Source organism: Bubalus kerabau, chromosome 15 (assembly GCF_029407905.1).
Source record: "Bubalus kerabau isolate K-KA32 ecotype Philippines breed swamp buffalo chromosome 15, PCC_UOA_SB_1v2, whole genome shotgun sequence".
Lineage (NCBI taxonomy): Eukaryota > Metazoa > Chordata > Mammalia > Artiodactyla > Bovidae > Bubalus > Bubalus kerabau.
The window spans coordinates 54562827-54582110 of record NC_073638.1 but is presented as its reverse complement, the minus strand read 5'-3'; the positions used below and the strand labels follow the sequence as shown (position 1 = coordinate 54582110).

Here is a 19284-nt window from a genome sequence, read left to right as displayed (position 1 = left end):
GAAGCAACACGAAAAGGTGGAATATAACTAAGAGGGAGAAGGGAAACTCTTCTATCAGGCTTCATGGTTTCAGGAAAATGGTTCTGCTTCCTGTACCTCCTATACCAGGAGAGGCTAAAAAAAAAAAAACAAAACCCACAATACCAGATTATGCTGTTTATGCAATCATCACATATCTTTTAGGAAAACCTGGTTTGGGGAAGACTCCCTTGGTCTAATCCAGAGCCATCAGAGGCTAACAAGCGTCCTGAAGCCACTTTACTACCTGTGAACTCAATATGGCTTCAATAGGGCAAAAAAATGCCAAATTTTTTTATTTTCTTACAGAGGTTAAGTCAAAGGCAAGGCCAAGAATTGGACAATCTTTTCCAAGGAAAAACAGCGTTCTTGATTTAGACTAAAAGCAACTAAATGAATTACTTAGCAAACTATGCTGTATTCAGAAGAATTTCCTGATGATCTAAAAATTAATCATAAAATTTTATTCTAGTCTCTCTTTAAATTCTTCCTAACATTTATTAGTTTACTTATCTAACTATGTAATTTAGTAAGTATGGTATACTGAACATAATTGAATCTTTGTTTATAGATTCAAGACCACTTGGCAGGAATGCTGTAGAGAGGACTCAGGCAAAAGAGGGGTGGTTGAGTTGGATAAACAGTAAGATCGCCTTCAAATCTGACAGCCTGGGATCTGAACAACCTAGCTGTATTTTCACTTGTAAAAATGAACATGAATCATAATCAGGCAGTATGGAAGTGTGAGCTAATATAGAGCCCAAAGCAGTATAGCATAGGGTTAAGGCTGCAGGCACTGAAGCCAAATTGTCACGATTGATAGCCTGCTTGCCACTTGCTGACTCCGTGATCTTGAACAAGTTGCATTATTTCTGTTTCAGTTTCCTCATGTGTAAAATGGGAAGAAAAAAAAAAACTTGTCTCTTAGGGTTACTGTAAGGATTAAGAATTAATATATCCGGGAGGAAGAGGCAAGATAGGAATAGGGGATTAAGAGGTACAGATTACTAACATAAAATAAGCCACAAGGATTTACAACACAGGAAATATAGCAAATATTTTATAACTATAAAACTTTTAAAAATTGTGAATAACTATATTGTATACGTAATATTGTACATCAACTACACCTCAATTTTAAAAAAAGCGAATACATTCAACATTCTTGGAACAGTACCTGCCACACAGTAGGTGTCCTGTTTTCTGTTAGCTAAAGTGGAAGTGAAAGTTGCTCAGTCGTGTCCGACTCTTTGCGACCCCATGGATTATACAGTCCATGGAATTCTCCAGAATACCGGAGTGGGAGCCATTCCCTTCTCCAGGGGATCTTCCCAACCCAGGGATCAAACCCAGGTCTTCAATGCAGTCAGATTCTTTACCAGCTGAGCCACTAGGGAAGCCCTTGTGTTAGCTAAATATATGTCAAAATGGGGCTTCCCAGGTGGTGCCAGTGGTAAAGAACCCGCCTGCCAATGCAGGAGACATAAGAGATGCTGGTTTGATTCCTGGGTCAGGAAGGTCCCCTAGAGAAGGAAATGGCAACCCAATCCAGTATTCTTGCCTGGAGAATCCCATGGACAGAGGAGCCTGGTGGGCTACAGTCCATAGCGCTGGAAAGAATCAGACACAACTGAAGCGACTTAGCACAGTATGCATGTCAAAATACTAGGGACTAACTGCCCATGCATCATTTTATTGGAGCCTGAAAACAACCCTTTAGGGTAGATGGCATAGCTCATTCTAAAGATGAAGAAACAAGTTCTTGGAAAATGAGTACCTCACTTGATGTCAGTGCCTGGCACAGGGTTTGAATCCAGAGCCCACTGCCTCCCAACTTGTGTTGCTTCCATCACAGCTTCCTGCTTCCCCAGTATGTCAAAACTGTGTGTGCAAAACTGAGTTGAATTTACACTGATCCAATATATGTAGATCCTGCCTTTTGGAATAACCCTGGGTACATGCTTGCTATCTTGTCAATATTCTCATTTTTAAGGTAGGGCGGAAATAACCCCAGTAAGGATTCACTTTATCATGGTTTACTTACACCATGATTATGTAAATCGTCATGTTCAAACAGCTAGAGAAAAATCCACTAAAATGGTGAGCCTCCCTCAGCCTGTTTCTTGTCTTAAATCCTGTTATTCTTTACACAGGACTATAGATTTTGCCCATTATGATTATCCCGGTTCTGTTCTGAATTAAGTCCCTCTTGCCCCTCACCTAGGCACCATCTCAGCTGCTATACAATGCTCTTTAGTGTGCGTGTGCTCCACTCCAAAATGCTAACCTCTGAGCTCTTGCAATCCCTCAAGTACCTTATCTAGGACTAAATATAACTACTATTCAACAACTCCTTGACCCTTTGGATTTGAATGACCAAAGTAGATGCTGAACAATGTGATTTTTTCCCATTCTTCAAGAGCAGTTCAGTAGAAGACATAAGAACCTTGAGAAAGCAAGCCTAAAGGACTGAAAAAAAGACTAGCCATGAAGAACTTTGAGTGTTAAAAAAAAAGGGGGGGGAGGGGGAAGCCAAAGTGAAGCCTCAAAAAACAAGAAGCCTGGCAAAAAGCAAATGAGAAAAAAGAAGGGCAGAGGTGGTGGAGGAGCCAGACGATAGTTAGGGGTTGAAATGAAGGGGAATTCTAGAGTTAAGGTGGGTTTGGATCAGAAGCCTTCCCAAGTTTCTCAGGCTCAAGAGCCTGGGTGGCAATCTGTGGGTGGCCCACACTTAAGAACACACGAAAAAAAACTGGACACAGATACAAGTGGTGAGAAGTGTCAAGCAGCAGGGAGTGGCAAGAGTCAATCCTAAATGCAGTCATTTGGGTACAATGTGCCCTTCAGAGAGGGCATGGTGACAACATGGGCTGATTTACAGAGCCGCCAGGGTAATAATTCAGAAAGCAATACTGCCTTTTCCCAACAAAACGAGGCAGCCCCAGAATGTTTCATGGTGGTAAAAAGCTGCATGACAGCATACTGAGGTCCCAGAACCAATGAAAGGAGACAAGTTTACCAAAACGAGTCTTGACACAGAGTACGTTTCTGGCAAATATGTTATTATGCACTCACTCTACTCAGGTCCTGGAGCAACTATTTCGTTTCCTTATATGGCCCTTCTCTTCAGCTCTCTCCTGTATAATAACTAATGTCTTCTTAGAGAAACAAAGAAAAGGAATAGAACTGTTCCACTCGTCCTCTGCTTTTTTCAGGGAAATGAGCAGAGCCACATATCACTGGGATGTCAGAGGAGAACTACCAGTTTTTTAAAATCACTTTTTAAAAACTTGAAATCACTTCTGCTAGAGAAAGCTGTGTTGATGCAGGAAGACAAGGGAAAATACTGCAACTGCCTATCCTGACTGCCAGAATTAAGCAGTCTTACTTTAACCTGGACATTTTAAATTCCATTAGAACTTTAAATATCACTAGAACTAAGATACAACGTGCGAGCATGGGTAGAAAAACTCCCTATATGGCACACAAAATCAAAGAAAATGCCAGCTGTCATGCTTAAATAAAAATCAACTTCTAATGTTACTCTTCTTAAAATTCTTCAGTTGGCCCCCACAGTTTTCAAATAAAATCCAAATTCCTTAGCAAGACCCCAACTTCACTTCTCGGTTTATTTTCCTATTTCCAAATTCTAACAGTTCCTTTCCCCCTAAAAGTCATGTTCCTCTGCCTGGAAAAAATCCTTTCATCTTTGCCTGGTAGAATCCTACTCATCCTTCAGAAAAACTGCTTAGTTTTCTCTCCTTTGGGAAGACTTCCCCAACACCCACCCTCCCGTGGGCTCTCAGAAGACCCTGTGCTCATTTACGATTGCACTCACCACGTGATGCTACAATTTCATTTTACTTCCTTATTTCTTCTACCAGTTCCTGAGGACAACTAGTAGAAGAAACTAGGATTGCTATAGAATTTCTAGGATTCTATATGCTAGTGGTCATGACAGAAGCCTGATGTGATGCACAATGTTTTCATGAATAGTAAAGATAGTCATTTGTGAATCTTATTCTCTCAGTAGGAAAATATACTCTCTAAAACCTTGCATAAAACAGTATAACAATCTTCCTTCCCTTTGACTACATTTACAGCCAGAATGATGATTTTGAAAGAGTATAACATCTGGGTCATATCCTCGATAACATTTCAGGAAGCTGGTGGCTAATTGCATCATTTATGACATCAAGAAGGAAGCCATCATTTGCAAAGCACCCACGTGTTCTGAATTTATTCCGTATATAAATTACTTCACCCTTGACAATCCACGGTAACTTGTCTGAGCTCTAGTTTGATAAAGAACCTGAGGTTTAGAAATCTGCCCGTGGTCACACAGCCAGCAAGTGGTAAAGCCAGACTAACACAATGTGCAGGATCAGGACAAGAATTTCTTCTCAAGGAACTAAAAAATGAGGTTGGCTGAAACTAAGATTTCCCACAGGGCTGAAAAGTGATGAAGACAGCAAATAACTTGTCCATCTCAGACTATGGGTATGCTATTTTAACAATATAAACTGAAAACCAGCCTTCTTCCTGTTCAGAGTTTGAATAATTGCATACACTCTTGCTGTCCTGTCAAGTAACAGACTCATCAGACATTCAGTTTGAAGCACTGTTTTAAAACAACTTCTCAAAAAAAAAAAAAAAAAAACTTCTCAAATTTATTTAACTCATGTGAATAACATGGTAGTTTTTTTTTTTTTTTTTTCACAAAAAGAAAAAAACAGCCAGTACTTACTACTTACCAAGCCTCACAGACGGCTCAGAGTGTAGGCAGCGTACTGGGTACAGTGATCACAGGATTTGCATTATCCTTGCAAAGACAGAACTCCACCAGCACCCGAGTTTTCCAATTCAAAATGTGATTTTATTAGAGATCCCAATGTAATTTTTTAAAAAACGACTGGATTGTTGCTTTTTTAATTTTCCATTTCTAGTTAGAAAAATGACTAGAGGCAATGACAAAAAGAACCATTTAAAAGGGATTCCTCTCCAGATATTTTTTTGTAAAGGTTTAAGTTCAGCCCTTCCAGCCTTCTCTCTGTCCTTTTACGTTTTAAAAAGAAAGGGGTTTGGAATATGTCAACCTTTACTCAGCTTGCTCACAAAGCCTCTGTCTTCTCAAGTTGTAGACATATCGCCGGGACTCATCTCCCAAACCTCTGGTTTTAATCAAGTCCATGGGGTGCCTGGCTGGAGGGGCCTGGGTGACAGTTGCTTAAAGAAGCTCCTATTAATTAAAGGTCAGTCACAAACCTAACCTTAAACAGTAGATGGCTGACTGCATCACTTACGACATACACCAGGCGAAGGTGGATGGAGCAAGAGGCAAGTCAGACATCCCTCCTCTGTTTATCATGAGTCAGGCCAGCAGCTGAGCCTGTGTTCCTTTCCTCTCCTCGGAGCTCACTGTGCAAGGTCGACCACACCACCTCCATCCCCCAAGCTCACTGTCCAGCCATACAGGAAGTTGCTTCCAAGTTTTCACTAAATAAATGATTTTCCACGAATAAAAAATGAAAATGTTTAGATGTACCAATGACTTGGCTCTCTCCATCTCTTCTTGGGGAACCTCTACTTTTAAGCACGTGGGGAGTTAAAATTACAGAGGAGCAACACTGACAGCCAAGGTGTTTTACCTCTTCCTCATTACCTTTCTGGAAAACTGCTCTTTCTAACATTCAGGTTCCTTGAAAAGGAGAAATTTTACTTAACTGTTGTACACTGTGTGTAAGAAGGGACTTCTCTTTTTAGCCTTCATTTCACTGTGTGGGTTTCCCTCTCTAGGTCTTGAGAGTGGGAAAGGGAGAGCGGAGAGGAGACAAAAATCACAAAGAGCCATATACAGAACACCCTCTGCCAGCAACATGACAAGTCCTCTAATATCATCAGTGCTGACTCTAAGTAATTTCTGGGGGGCTGAATACATCACTACTTTCTATTTGTGCTCTGCCTCAGGCTTTTCCCTAACCACTAGTTGCAAGTAAAGGTCTAGAGAGTAAGAGCTTTTGTGAAAGGGCTAGAACACAAGTAACATGCTGGTCTGTGGCCAGGTGTGTCAGTGTACTTTATAATGGAGGAAAAGAGGATTACAGGCAGATTTTTGTTTCAGCCTTAGTCCAAGATTTAAAAGACTTACAGAAAATACTTCACACAGAAGGGTGGTAGTGGGGAAGGGAGGGTGGGGGGATGATAGACACACCCAGTAAAATTCAGGGATAAAAAAATACCTGCACAAGTCCACGGAGCACAAAAGAACGAGGAGGATCACTTCCTGAGCCACACATGGATGGGTAAGGGCAAAGGACGGGTAGGATACAGTGGATTAGCCACTAATGGCTTCAGTGATAATTCAGAAACCTGTTCCAATATATTTTTGGAGTGAAACCTTCTGGACAGGTCAAAATTGTGCTTAAAAAAATGTCATTAGAAGGTAACAGCTTTTCAAATATTCTTTTGCCTCTTGCGTCCAGGTGATTTCTTTTTTGCTGAAAACCAGAAGCCGTATAAACCTTACAGGGCAGAAGAACAGTCTTTGACACAGGTGAGGCGAGGCGCTGGATGAACTTACACAGTAAGTGACAGTCTGTACGTCCCGGGCTTGTCCCTTGACCACACCACATCTCTGACCTAACAGAGATGGCAGTTCACTTTCTCTGGAAGAAGCCAGTAATGGCCACTTGTCTATTGGCTTTGCCCGTAGCAGCAGTTCCCTTCTTTGGGCCCTTTCGGTCCTCTTTGGGTTCCTTTTTCACAGCCATGGCAGGAGGCCTATGGACAGAGGAAGTCTTCATCTTAAGCTCTTCTTCACTATCTGTGCAGGATTCACTCTCGTAGACTTTCTCAGTCACTGGTAGAACGAGGGGAAAAACAGGATGTGAGTGGGTTGAGTCATTTAGAACACTGCTCTTATGAGAGAATGAGCTGTCTGGTTCACTCCAATCCCCTCAGTCCCACTGACCGAGGGAGGGGTGCTCACCGATCACCGAAGCTTAATACTGCTGGGAGATCAGATCCCACCTCAGGCTGGAGGCAGTATCTTGAGCTCACAGCCCTGAGCTGCGGCTCAAAATCAACATTACCCCTATCCTGTCACTGCTGTGTCCCATCTTTGAGTGGGCCCGCATCATTTGATTGCCCAAATCCTGTATTTGGGCCTTGGTCTGTGCTAGCTAACTGCCTGAACCCTGTATGAGAACCGTCTGCTTCCGATCTCAAACACTTGCTTCTACCTCCACTCTCTCTCTGACTTCTTCAGTCTCACCTCCTGACCCACAGTGCTGCCATCGCCACCTCTGGTTTTCCTGCTCTTAGTCTCGATTCTACCTGCTAGTCCCCATCCTGCCTAGCTAGGCTCACTGCCATGGTACCTCCTGGCTAGCCCTGCCCTGATGTCACCGTGGCTCCGCATGTCCTAAGTACAGAGAACTGGAGATTAGTTAGTTCCTCTCTTGTTCAGTTCTTGGTTCTCAGTGACCCAAGATTTAGTAGTGGTCTGCATCATGAAGATACTATCTCAGGCAAACTCAATCAGATGGCAAACCTGATAGTTTTAAGGAAAGATGATGATAAAATGAGAAAGTTACCAGTGCTTTTACTCCTTGTCGGCCAAGGGCATATTTTGCCTTTTCTCCTACCAAAATATTCACTGAATTCCTCCCGCAGGAAACTTTAAAAACATTTACGTGAGTGAGGAGTCACTATAAGAAAGCCCCACAGGGCACAGGCACAGACAATGGCTTCCAACAATGATGTTCCAGAACCGACGAGGTTCTTCAGAACTACTGCAGTGTACACGGCAACCACAAGAAACAGTACAATGCCACCCTCCTGTGACTTTAGAGAGATGCAGCAGCTGCACAACCAGCACCATCAAAGCCCTTTCTCAGCAAATGATGAACAACGGAGAATACCTTTTCTTAGCAGAACAGAGTAACCTAATATGCATAATAAATATTCAAGTGAGCAAAGTGAAAGGTATTTTTTTTCCCATTAAGGAACAGTGATAGTTTCAAGCTCTCAATTATTGATTATTTCTTTCAAGTAAAATACGTCAAACTGTTCTAGACGCATAGACTTTGGAATCAAATACACCTGTGTTCTAATACCTAGTCTGTCACTTACCTAACCTCAAAGTTTAATGTGTATCAGAATTACTTGAAGCCTTGTTTAAGCATGGATGGCTGGGCTTTATTTCCAGAGTTTTAGATTCAGTAGGTCTGGGGCAGACCTGAGAATTTGCTTTTCTAACATGTTCCCAGGTGATGCTGACATGCCGCTGGCCTGGGAGCCACACCTTGAGAACCACTGCTTGTTGCTTCCCTGTAGAAGGTCATTTGCTGCCTCAGAGAAAGTACAAATACATGCAGTAATCTCTGGCAAGCTCTGTTTAATGCTATATTTCCCCCTCACAATTGGCCATGCTGGAGATCAACTGGCTCTAGCAGTGGAGTATTCCTTCACCTTATCCATCTATTCTTAGTAAGGCTGCATAATTAACAATCGTCCTCCCACCCCCACCCCGCACGAGTTCCTAGGATTTATCATTACTTTCAAGAGCCTAGAATTCACTTTGGGTGACTCCTGCCAACTTGGAGGCTAAATAAACACTAAAAAGTTTAAAATATATATTGAGCATTCTTGGAGGCCTTAAGGCTTCCCAGACCAGAGGCATTAGCATCTCCAATGAGCTTATTAGAAATGCAGAATCTCAAGTCCTACCCCCAGGGCCTACTGAATCAGAATTTGAAATGCGGCAAGATCTTCAAGTAATGTATATACTCAGCAAAATGTAAGAAATGTTGCGCTCAGATTATTTAGAGAACTTCCGTGGTAGGCCTATAGTGCAACAATTATGATCGCAGAACATCATCCCATTCTAATGCCAAAGTACTACATAACTGGATTTTGGAACAAAATTATGAGCTGTTATCTACTCAATATCTCAAATCAGCCAAGTCTGAAGAGCCATCTACACATACAGAAAAGACAGGACTTACTACAAAACTTGCTCCTCCATAAGCTATATTCTGTATTAAACTGCTGGCATGTCTATAATATTAAACTTCAGCATCAATTAGCTCATTATTTCATGACTAACCACTGGCTGTTTCATTGCCAATTCTGTGCAATCCACTGCTTAAAGGAGTTAAAAATCAGTCAGGGCAGCATCAACAGAATTTCTTAAGCAGAACACTTGGTATAGCCCTTAAGAGCTAAAAGGAGCATTTCTATATTCAAAGCTGTAGCTACTTCAAACTACAGAACAAAGGAGATTTCAACTTAAAAATACAGGACCTTTCTTTTAGCTGAACAACATGCCACTTTTCTGGGCTGCCATAAAAAAAAAAGGCCCAGTTTGTGGGGGTAACAGAATTCTTTTCCACTCAACTGTTTTGCTCTTATAAATCTACCCTGTCCAGAAGTCTACCCCACACATATCTCAGGGGCCCAACTCCCCAGTCCCTGCAGTGAACTTACAGAAAGGGAAAGATCAGCTTTTTAAATCTACAGAATAACTGCGATCCAGCACAGGACAGGACAAGCCCCCTGAGTTGGTACGTTTGGAACAGTCTGAGCACAGAGAGAAAAGCAGAACTTTTTTGTTGGTTACAGGAGCCAAGATTCATTAAGTTGAGTTTGGAATAAAAACTTTTCAAAAAAAATGTGCTATGTGAGCACAGTTTTCATTGTTGCATCCAAGGCTCTTAATAGTCCTGTCTGGAGACAGGAGTACAAAAAAGTTCACATCCCATACCTGGCCAAAACTTGAGAACTGTGTTTTGAACAAAGCAATATGTAATTAGCCACAAATTCCCAATGAACTCTTATAAAGGTATTTTTGATGCTTTTCTTTTGGGGTAGCAGGAGGAAAAAACTAGCACTGATGCTTCTGTCCTCTTATATTTAAAATGAAAACGAATAAAAAAATTCAATAGTAAATACATAAATTACCACTAACAGTCAAACCAAGAGACTTGAAATTCATGACTGAAGACTGAAAGCAAGAACAAATAAAACAAGACCAAAGTCCAGAATTCATAGGCTCACAAGAAAGTTGGCACTGCAAAGACAAAAATTTCCTGTGTAAGGAATTTTACTCCCCAAGCACATGCTCCAATGAAAATGGCAGAGGCCTTTTCAGATGAGTGAGGCAGGGAACCGGAGAGGCTCAAGATCGATGAGACGTCTTCACTAGTTTTACCAACCACACACTGCTTGGAAAAGTTGATCGTTCATAGTCAATTAAACCTTTTTAAGACAAAAATGTGAATCAGAAAAGGAAAATCAAGAAAGGGAAAAAATACTTCTCTACAAGAGCTGAGGTGTGGCAGGTGCCACAGGAAAACAGAAATGACACTTAAAGGCCATCTCCCTAACAAGAGGTTGAAGAGCCTAAACCCACAACTCATCACAAACACAAAAGATAGTACCAGGGTTTGAACATTTCATCAGGACTCAAGTGATGACTCAAAGCCCGAACTCCATTTTCCCTCTAGATCTCTGTAAAAGGAACATGCTTTTATCTAACATGACTTACAAAACAGGAAACACACAGGAAGTGACATGGAAGTCATAACCCTCTGAACAACAAATGGGGCAAAATACGAAGACGACTCCTGACACTCTCTTCAGAGTCCAGTCATCTGCAGGAGCCTCTTTTCCACAGTTCAAATGTATAAAATAAACATTCAAAACAACCCCACTTGTTTCTCAGTGTCTTTGATAATACTTAAAGTTGGTATTGCGGTTTTCATCTTGAAAGTGTTTTTTTAAATCTATTACTTCACGTGAATCTTCACAACAATCTCACATGTGGGCAAAATGGCTATTTTCCCCTCCACACCACAGATCAAGAAACTCCCCAACCAGAGATGCTGCAACTCTTATCCGCGATCTCAAGTGTATGAACCAAACAGGAAGCAGGTACTCTGTAGCTGTAGTGTCCCCGACTCAGCCCCTCAGTGTGGGCCACAGCCAAGCAGCCAGCATCACATGGGGATGAGGCGCCCTGCTCTGTGAGGGATTAAGGTGCTCTCTACGGTCATAACTCTATCCCTGGAGCCAACATTTTTTCTTACCCATGCAGCCCTCCTCATCTGTAAAGGTTTTAGATTTCAGCACACGTTTTCGTTTTCTTTTGTTTTCTCCATCAGAGCCCTAAAGGGTCACAGGAAGATCAGAGGATACAACATTAAACTAACCAATCAAGCTGTAGAGAAGAACAACAATTTTTTTTAATCTTTTGACAATCACCCTCCAATATTTTATGAGGATAAAAAGTTACACAAGGTATCTACAAATTTCCCTTTAGGGGACCAGCCCAACCCGAGACAAGTTATGCTCACTGATACCTCATTGTGAGAAGAGACGCAGCATGTTGAGCAAAGAATTGTGTTCATTCAGTCAACAAACTTTTGTTGGAGAGAGTAGGCACCATGGTTAAAAAGACCAATAGGACAATGGCCTTAGTCGGAGGAGAGAGACAAGGAAAACAGACCACTGTGGTAAGGGCTTTAACGGAAGGCCACAGCAGATACTGGAAGCGCCCAGGGAAGGCCCCTAGACTGCAGGTCTCCAAGGCATCCACCCTTGCTGTGGATACCTGCTAGTTCAGCCTCCCGACACTGCAACATTACAACTGTCTAATTTAGTATCAAAAAGGTTTTACTTATACCAACTTCTTTTTCTCTCCACTGGTCTTTCACTCCATTTTCTTTTAAGCTAATGAGGAATTTAGTGCAAAATTTAAATGACAGTCAATGAATTAAGGAAAACTAATAATCATAAAGAAAAAAAAAACAAACCCATCTTCTCAATCCTTCATTATTTACACTCAAAGATGCAGACAAGACCCAGCTGAAGATTACTGAAAACTGTATTTCCCCATTTGCAGCCCTTTTCTAGAAGAGCAACAAACACACATGAGTTGTTTGTTCTACTCTTTCACAAACTCTGCTACACTTAACTGTGCACAATGCCAACAGAAGTTGGACAGCACAGCTGCTCTGAGACTGGAAGTCATGAAAAACTAAAGAGCCCCCAGGATTGACCTCGGCTACATTCCTGAGATGATGCCCTATGGCTCAACTTGCCCTTCCTGTGAGAAGAGAGGGAATGTCCATTCTGTACCACCTACAGGAGAGCAGGATGAGATAGGAGCCAGCTACTGCCACATGTGAAGTGTAGAGCAGAGAACTAACGCAGCAGAGTGGCTTCATTCTTGGGCCATAAAGGACACATCCCAGTAAAGTTTTACCTTGACAGGAGGAGGCTCCGGCTCAGTCTTCAGCACTGGTTCAGGAGAAGGAGAAGGAGAAGGAGGAGGTGGGGATGGTGACTCAGCTTCATAAGCTCCAGGAGAGTCTGGTATGACTGAAATAAGGGAACAAGCTTAGATAAGAGAACCACGGCAGTGTCTGGTACAATGCCCGCTCACTAGTTCTCTACACTTCCATGTCCAGCAAAGGGTATTCTGCAAGCAGTAATTCACGACAATCAAGGACTCTGTAGTTATATATCTATCTATTAATATATAGATAACTAGACAGATATCTTTAAAATATACATTTTATCAATTTTCATACAAAGAGAATCAAAGAATCAAAAATTTTTAGAGCTGACATCGTAAAGCAATTATAGTCCAATTAAAAAAATTATTAGAGCTGGAATGTACCTTAGAGATCATCTTAGCTAGCTTCTAATTTTATAGATAAGTCAGGGTATGCAGTTGTTTTAAAAATATCCACTGATTATCTACCATGTGTCATCTATTTCAGTGACATTACTTCACTTTCTCCTTATAACAAACCTAAGAGACAAATACTATCATTCAAACATTAGAGTTGGGTAAACAGAGGTTCTGAGAGGTTGATTAGCTTGCCAGGAGCACAGAGCTTGCAACTGAGGCAGGAGGTTTTAAACCCCAGTTAGTCTGATTCCACAGCCTGACTATTTCAACTATCCCATGCTGCCTACCACACAGGGACAGACATTTTCTTAAGATGAAGTAAGTGGAGAGAATCCTCAGATTATACCAAGTGTGAGCACCTTTCAACGGAAGAGCTACAACTCCATTACAACTACATTTGAAACACACCAACACATCCATCATTCCTTACGCTTATGTCACTAAAAGCATACTGAAGGAGAACACTTGGGTTAATAATAAAGACTAAGGCAGACCAATATGGATCCTAGCATATGAATGTGGGCAAGTTTTTAAAAAATCTCTATGAACTTCTGTTGTATGCAATAAATAACAGTAACAATGATTTTGTGACTGTGATTTAAGGACTATTTGCAATCACCTCAGATGTCTGTTAGACTTAAATTTTCCAGCTGACATTGAGCAGCATAAACCATGGGGTTGTGGAATCATCTTTGAAACGATGATCACAACTATAGCTCTAATAACCAAGACTTGTTCATTAATATGATCAGCAAGAAAAGAATATTTTAAGGAGAGAAATATCATTATGGAAGTGGTACCACCTGAAAAGAGAGCACCACCAGAGGGATCCCATCAGTTTTGAACAGTTCTAGAAACAGTGGTCTTAGTTTAAGGCCCATGAGAAGGGAAGTGAAAATCCTCAGCTGACCCATTGCTTAATCACTGCAAAGAAACTGCTGGTCAAGGGACTGGAGAGCTGCTTAGCCTCACCTGCTCCCTGAATCTCCTGGCTGTATTCAAATTCTTAGCACAAGTCTTGGATCTGAAATTCTCCCAACTCATTAGGTCAGTGTTAAAAATTATGACAGTGGAGAGTTCAAGGCCAAATGACCTAAAGAGGTGAAGCAGAACAACAGCCAGAAAGAAACAATAAATTACACACTTCAAGTATGAAATGGGCCCCCAAACTTTATAAACTCTAGGAAATAGAAACATAAAAGCAAAGTGGTCCAGCTATTAACCAGCACTGGGAGGCTAGAACATGTCGGGAGCTTGAGAAAGAAAAAGTCCAGTCAAACCACCAGAACCAAGCACCCATTTTCCTGAAGGTATAGCTATTAAGAAAGCTGTGAAGCAATGAGTTACAGTGGTAGGAGAGAAGTTTATGCAGTGAGGACGCCAAAGAAAAGGAATTTTGAGTACTCAGTCATAAATTTATGAGTTCTTATTCTGTTTCCAGTTCTGCAACCACTTGACTTAACCAAGGAAAACACATAATCCCAGTGGCACCCTCTAAGACCCCTCTCACTACACGTGTGGAGCTGTTTAGAGTCCCCTCTTCAGACTCTAAGCTCCATACAGGCAGAGGCACCACCATTTCCCTAGCGCTGAATATACAGTAACATTTTTAATAAAATAATCATTTTCTGAACTACAATTGGGATGAGGAGCTTCTAAGTCAAGGAAGATTAGGCATATGCCTCCCTCTCCCTTCCACACACCCTCAATGAGAAACGTAACAATAATAAAGGAAAGAAATGTAACCCCCTCATAATAGGGAAGAGAACGTCACAGAAGCCAAGAGCTCTTAAGGAATAAGAAACTTCAACAGACCCTTGGAAGATGGAAGACGGATGAGAAAAAGTTGATAAGAGAAGCATCAGTCAATTAGGTGAGTCTGATAGGAGAGGTTACTATTAATATATAAAACATATATGTATTACTTAGTTTAAATTTTTTTTAAATTACAATATTTTAAGAAAGGATAGGGAAAACAACTAGAATTTTCTGGGCTTACAAACATTTATCATTCATTTTTATAATAACCCCACAAAAATCACTATTACTATTTGTTTTATACAACCAAGGTTCAAAGAGACTTTAAAAAAAAAAAAAACTTGCCCACTTTCATATGTTAGAATCCATGTCTGTCTGCCTTAGTCTTTATTGCCAAGACAACTATACTCCTTCAACATATTTTAGTGACATAAGCTATGGAATGATGGGTGCATTGGTGTGTTTTAAATATATTTGTAACTGATTTTGCAGCTTTTCAGATGAAAGGTACTCAAGTAGTGAAACATCACTTACCCCAGGAAAGCACCCTTCACTGGGGCAGAATAAGAACTGTGGTCAAGATAATTGCAGGGATCTAGCAATGTAACCACTGTTTACCAGTTTTCTGGAAGAGATGGGTAATTAGAATTCCTGGAAACCATTCATAGCTTCCTAGGAAATTTTTTAAACTACTTATCTTAACCTTCAAAAAAGGGGTGGAGGTGGGTCATTTGCTTACCATTCTCTATAAACAATTTGCAAGGACTGAAAATGGTAGCAAAGCTTGAAACATACCAGTTAAAACTACTTTTTCCTAGCAATATAGATATTACTCTTCATGTTATTTCTTTCTGGGTCTGGCCTTTCTTTACTTTAGACAGAGAGTATACAGAACTGCTAACGGTGCTTATGATTCTGCCAGGGAGAAAAAAAAAAGGAATACTTTCTCGGGTATATAGTTAAGAATATGAAGTTGAAGGGAGTTTTCTGAGAGAAGGTACTTTCAAGTATATTATTACCATTAAACGCTTACTGACCTTCAACAGGAAAAGTGGGGTGAATATTAAGAAAACTGATTGTATGTTAAGCATTGTCCTGGCACTTTTGAAACAGCATTTTATTTGATATTCATAAAAGGCCTATCTTATGTGATAACATCCTATCTTAGAGAAGAGAAAACAAGGAACTGAAGAAGTTAAGTAACCTGCCTAAAGTCACAGTCAGTAGTGGAGGTGAGATTTTAAACCCAGGTCTGTCTGACTCCAAAGTCTCTGCCATTTGCTCCACTTTTGTTGCCAACTTCTAGCTGAAGATGGCATATTGAACTGACAGCACATATTCAGCATAGCAGAAATAAAGCAATAGTAGGTTAGAGACTGTATGAAGGTTTAAAGTAAAATCCCATTGGCTCTGAGACAAAGAAGAAATTGAGGAATAAAATGGCAATAGTTTATAAATTTAGTCAGATGCCAAAATTTATCTTTCCCAGATAAAAAAAATCTGAGCACCTCTGCTCTGTATCATGTTACAATGGGTTGCCCACCTCTTTCACATTTCTTCTCCCTTCCAGACTAAATAACCCCACTCTTATTTCTAGTCACTTAAGAGTATCATTTTTGTGAGCTAAGGATCAGAACTACAGAGAGTATTTCTGAAGTATGTAAAGAGTGTTCAATCAATCACAGAATTACAGCTGACTCCTTCACTAATACTAGAGTATCTAGTTTATTTTTTAATGTATATTAAGGCTGATGATTTCAAAGACTTATCCAGAATCTTCCTCAAGTTCTCTTCCTGGTTGGAATTAGGGATGACTGCTCCAGTTAGCACACATTCCTAAGTTACGTCCTAACTTATTTTCCTGTGTGTCTGCAGAGTTGCCTCTATTTCCTCAACTCTTAACCAATCAGAATGTTCCTTGATGGTTGTTTCATCTACATACTTGGAGATCTTCCTCTCTGTGGTTTTGGTTAAAGCATTTTGATGAATGACATGGAATGAGGATTCAGCATCCCATTGGGATGCTCACAATACCAAATCCCTATCTGTTTCACAGTCAATGAAAACCCTAAGTCGAGGGAGGAGTCAAAGGTGCAGCTCTGCCATGGGCACAGTCAACCTGCTTGCACAGTTTCTCAGGTCTGTTCATTTCCTTTGTGTGACTGTCATCTATAATTTGTTTTTCAACTCACTCGAGTTAATACCCCCCAGTTTGGGTTGCCTCTGTTACCAGTTTTAGTGCTTCTTACAGTAGTTTCTGGTTAGACTGGAGTTTAACAAGTTTAGCTTTGCCCTTCAACAGCATAGCAAGTTTCTTTTTTTGCATTCATTTCTCTTTAATCTCTTAAAGAATCTCTCAGCTTGTTTGCTTTCGTCTACCTTTATATGATGCTGAATCCCTCTTGATGAGAGTTCCGACCATTTCCTAAAATGCTTTATATGCCATGAATTCATGGAGAATCAATCATAGCAGCTCAAGCTTTTCACCACCAGTTCTCAGAGCAGGCTTTTCAGAGTTGAAGTCATATGGCATATCAGTCCAACACAGGAATTCTTCTCTTTGGTCTTTTTTAAAAAAAAAAATTTACTTGGCTGTACTGAGTCTTAGTTGCAGCACTAAGGGATCTTCATTGCCACATGCATGAAGAATCTTAGTTTCATGTAGGATCTAGTTCCCTGACAGGGACTGAACCTGTGCCCCATGCATTCGGAATGCAGTCTTAACCAGTGGACCCATCAGAGAAGTCCCTCCTTTTTCTATATATGTTCATTTACACAATTTGGGAAGAATACTTGAATTGGCTCTTAGACTACTTGATCTTAAAAGGCACATTAATTTTCCAGGCGAGATTCTTGCCCTTACTCTGTTCACTTATTTTACAGCAGTGTCTACAACTTAAAACTAGGAGGGTCCACAGTGTCATTCCTTTTCAACAACAACAATGCAGATTCATCTTAGTGTGGTTTTACTTATGTGGTACAAAACAGCACCATTACCCCTGATGCCTACAATCTCACTTTTTATAAGACACACATGAATGTACCCAAAGGAAGAGCTCCATTTTATTTTTTAAAAAAGAAAATATCCTTGATAATAAATATAATAATAATCCTTATTCTCCTTCTCTTTGTGTTTGCTACTTTCACAAATTATCAGAAGATTATGGTTCTTGTTAAAAGGTTAAAAGTTGGTTTTGAACAGAAACAGGTACACTGTGTCTCTCACTGCTAGGATTACTATTGTCACTGCAACCCATAATAAGCAACTTTTTAGCTTCTTGAGCTAAAGTCATCACAGTAAGAACTGACCCTTCTGTGGACCGAGTATTTGTGTTCCCTCAAAATTTATATGTTGAAGCCCAAATCCTCAATAGTAGCAGGAAAGGGACCTTTGGGAGATAAAACGAGGACAGGACCGTAATGAATGAGATCAGAGACACAAAGAAGATGATTTCTTTCTCTACCATGGATAACACAGCAAGGAGGTATTCTTCTACAAATGAGGAAGAGAGCCTCTCCCAGGAACTGAATCAGCTTGTATCTTGATTTTGAACTTCTCAGCCTTCAGAACTATAAGGAATAAAGTCCTGTGGTTTACGCCTCCCAGTCTATGGTATTCTTATAATAGCAGCCCAATTTGACTGAGACAATCCCACTAGCCAAAAATTAAAATTTTAAATTAAAATTTAAAATAAAAAAATTAGCAATGCCCACCTTCATCTTCACTGCTATCAGACTCAGGAAGTTTGATTCTTCTCCTCTTTTTCTTCATGTTTTCAGTTTCTTTTGTCTCATCATCAGATAACTCCACTTGCTTCCTCCTGTTGCCATTTGGGAATAATTTAAGCATGTTACACAAAATAAAAATATAAGTATTCATATGCTACTATCGGCCTTGCTTCATAATTCATGAACTTAATTCCAGAGGGTAAAAAATAAAAGTCATAAAAGACCCAAAGGATACTCCACTAACTGACCACACACAACTAAGTCACTTCAGAATAAAAACTCCCTCTAGCTCTCTAAAGATCACTGTAAGCTACTTACCAGATTATTGAAAAAAATCTTTAAATTCCTTACTTCCCCTACTTTTGATTCAGTCATTCAACAAGCATTATGAATGCATTCATAATTCATTAATTCAACAAGCATTATGAATGCAACAGTTGAATGACTGTTGATTTAGTCATTCAACAAGCATTAAATAAGCAGCTACTACTTACATAAAGACTTTTTGCTAAACACCCAGATGCAAAGATCAAAAAAGTACCATTGTTCTCAAGAAGTTCTGGCAGGAAAAACAGATACAAATACCACTGACTATAAAATACAATATGATAAATTTTTCTGAACAAATAAATGTTAAGTGACATGAGTCTTATTTTAAAACTTCAAAATCTAAACAGTTTATCAGATAGAAAAGGGAGACATAATTTTAAAAAGAAAGAACAACATGAACAAAGGCATAGGCAGAAAACATTAAGGTGACTCTAACTCTAAAATCACTGTGGATAGTGACGGCAGCCATGATATTAAAAGACACTTGCTCCTTGGAAGAAAAGCTATGACAAACCTACAAAGCGTATTAAAAAGCAGAGACATCCTTTTGCTGACAAAGGTCCATACAGTCAAAGCTATGGTTTTTTCCAGTAGTCACATATGGATGTGAGAGTTGGACCATAAAGAAGGTTGAGTGCCAAAGAATTGATGCTTTTGAACTGTGGTGCTGGAGGACTCTTGAGAGTCTCTTGACAGCAAGGAGACCAGACCAGTCAATCCTAAAGGAAGTCAACTCTGAATATTCATTG

At 40.2% G+C, this 19284-nt stretch overlaps 1 protein-coding gene across 4 annotated transcripts in view; it reads right to left on the bottom strand.

Annotated features, from left to right (window-relative positions):
• Positions 1–4872: 4872 nt before the first annotated feature.
• The window catches only part of POLD3 (DNA polymerase delta 3, accessory subunit), a 45100-nt gene continuing 30688 nt past the window's right edge, over positions 4873–19284 (bottom strand). For all 4 annotated transcript variants that reach the window (XM_055549085.1, XM_055549084.1, XM_055549082.1 and 1 more), the window contains exons 9-12: positions 18191–18297; positions 12287–12402; positions 11109–11187; positions 4873–6877 (exon numbers count right to left, since the gene is read on the bottom strand). In XM_055549085.1, coding sequence (XP_055405060.1) covers positions 6675–6877; positions 11109–11187; positions 12287–12402; positions 18191–18297 — 505 coding nt within the window. In that variant the 3' untranslated portion in view covers positions 4873–6674. The remainder of the gene's footprint in view (positions 6878–11108; positions 11188–12286; positions 12403–18190; positions 18298–19284) is intronic.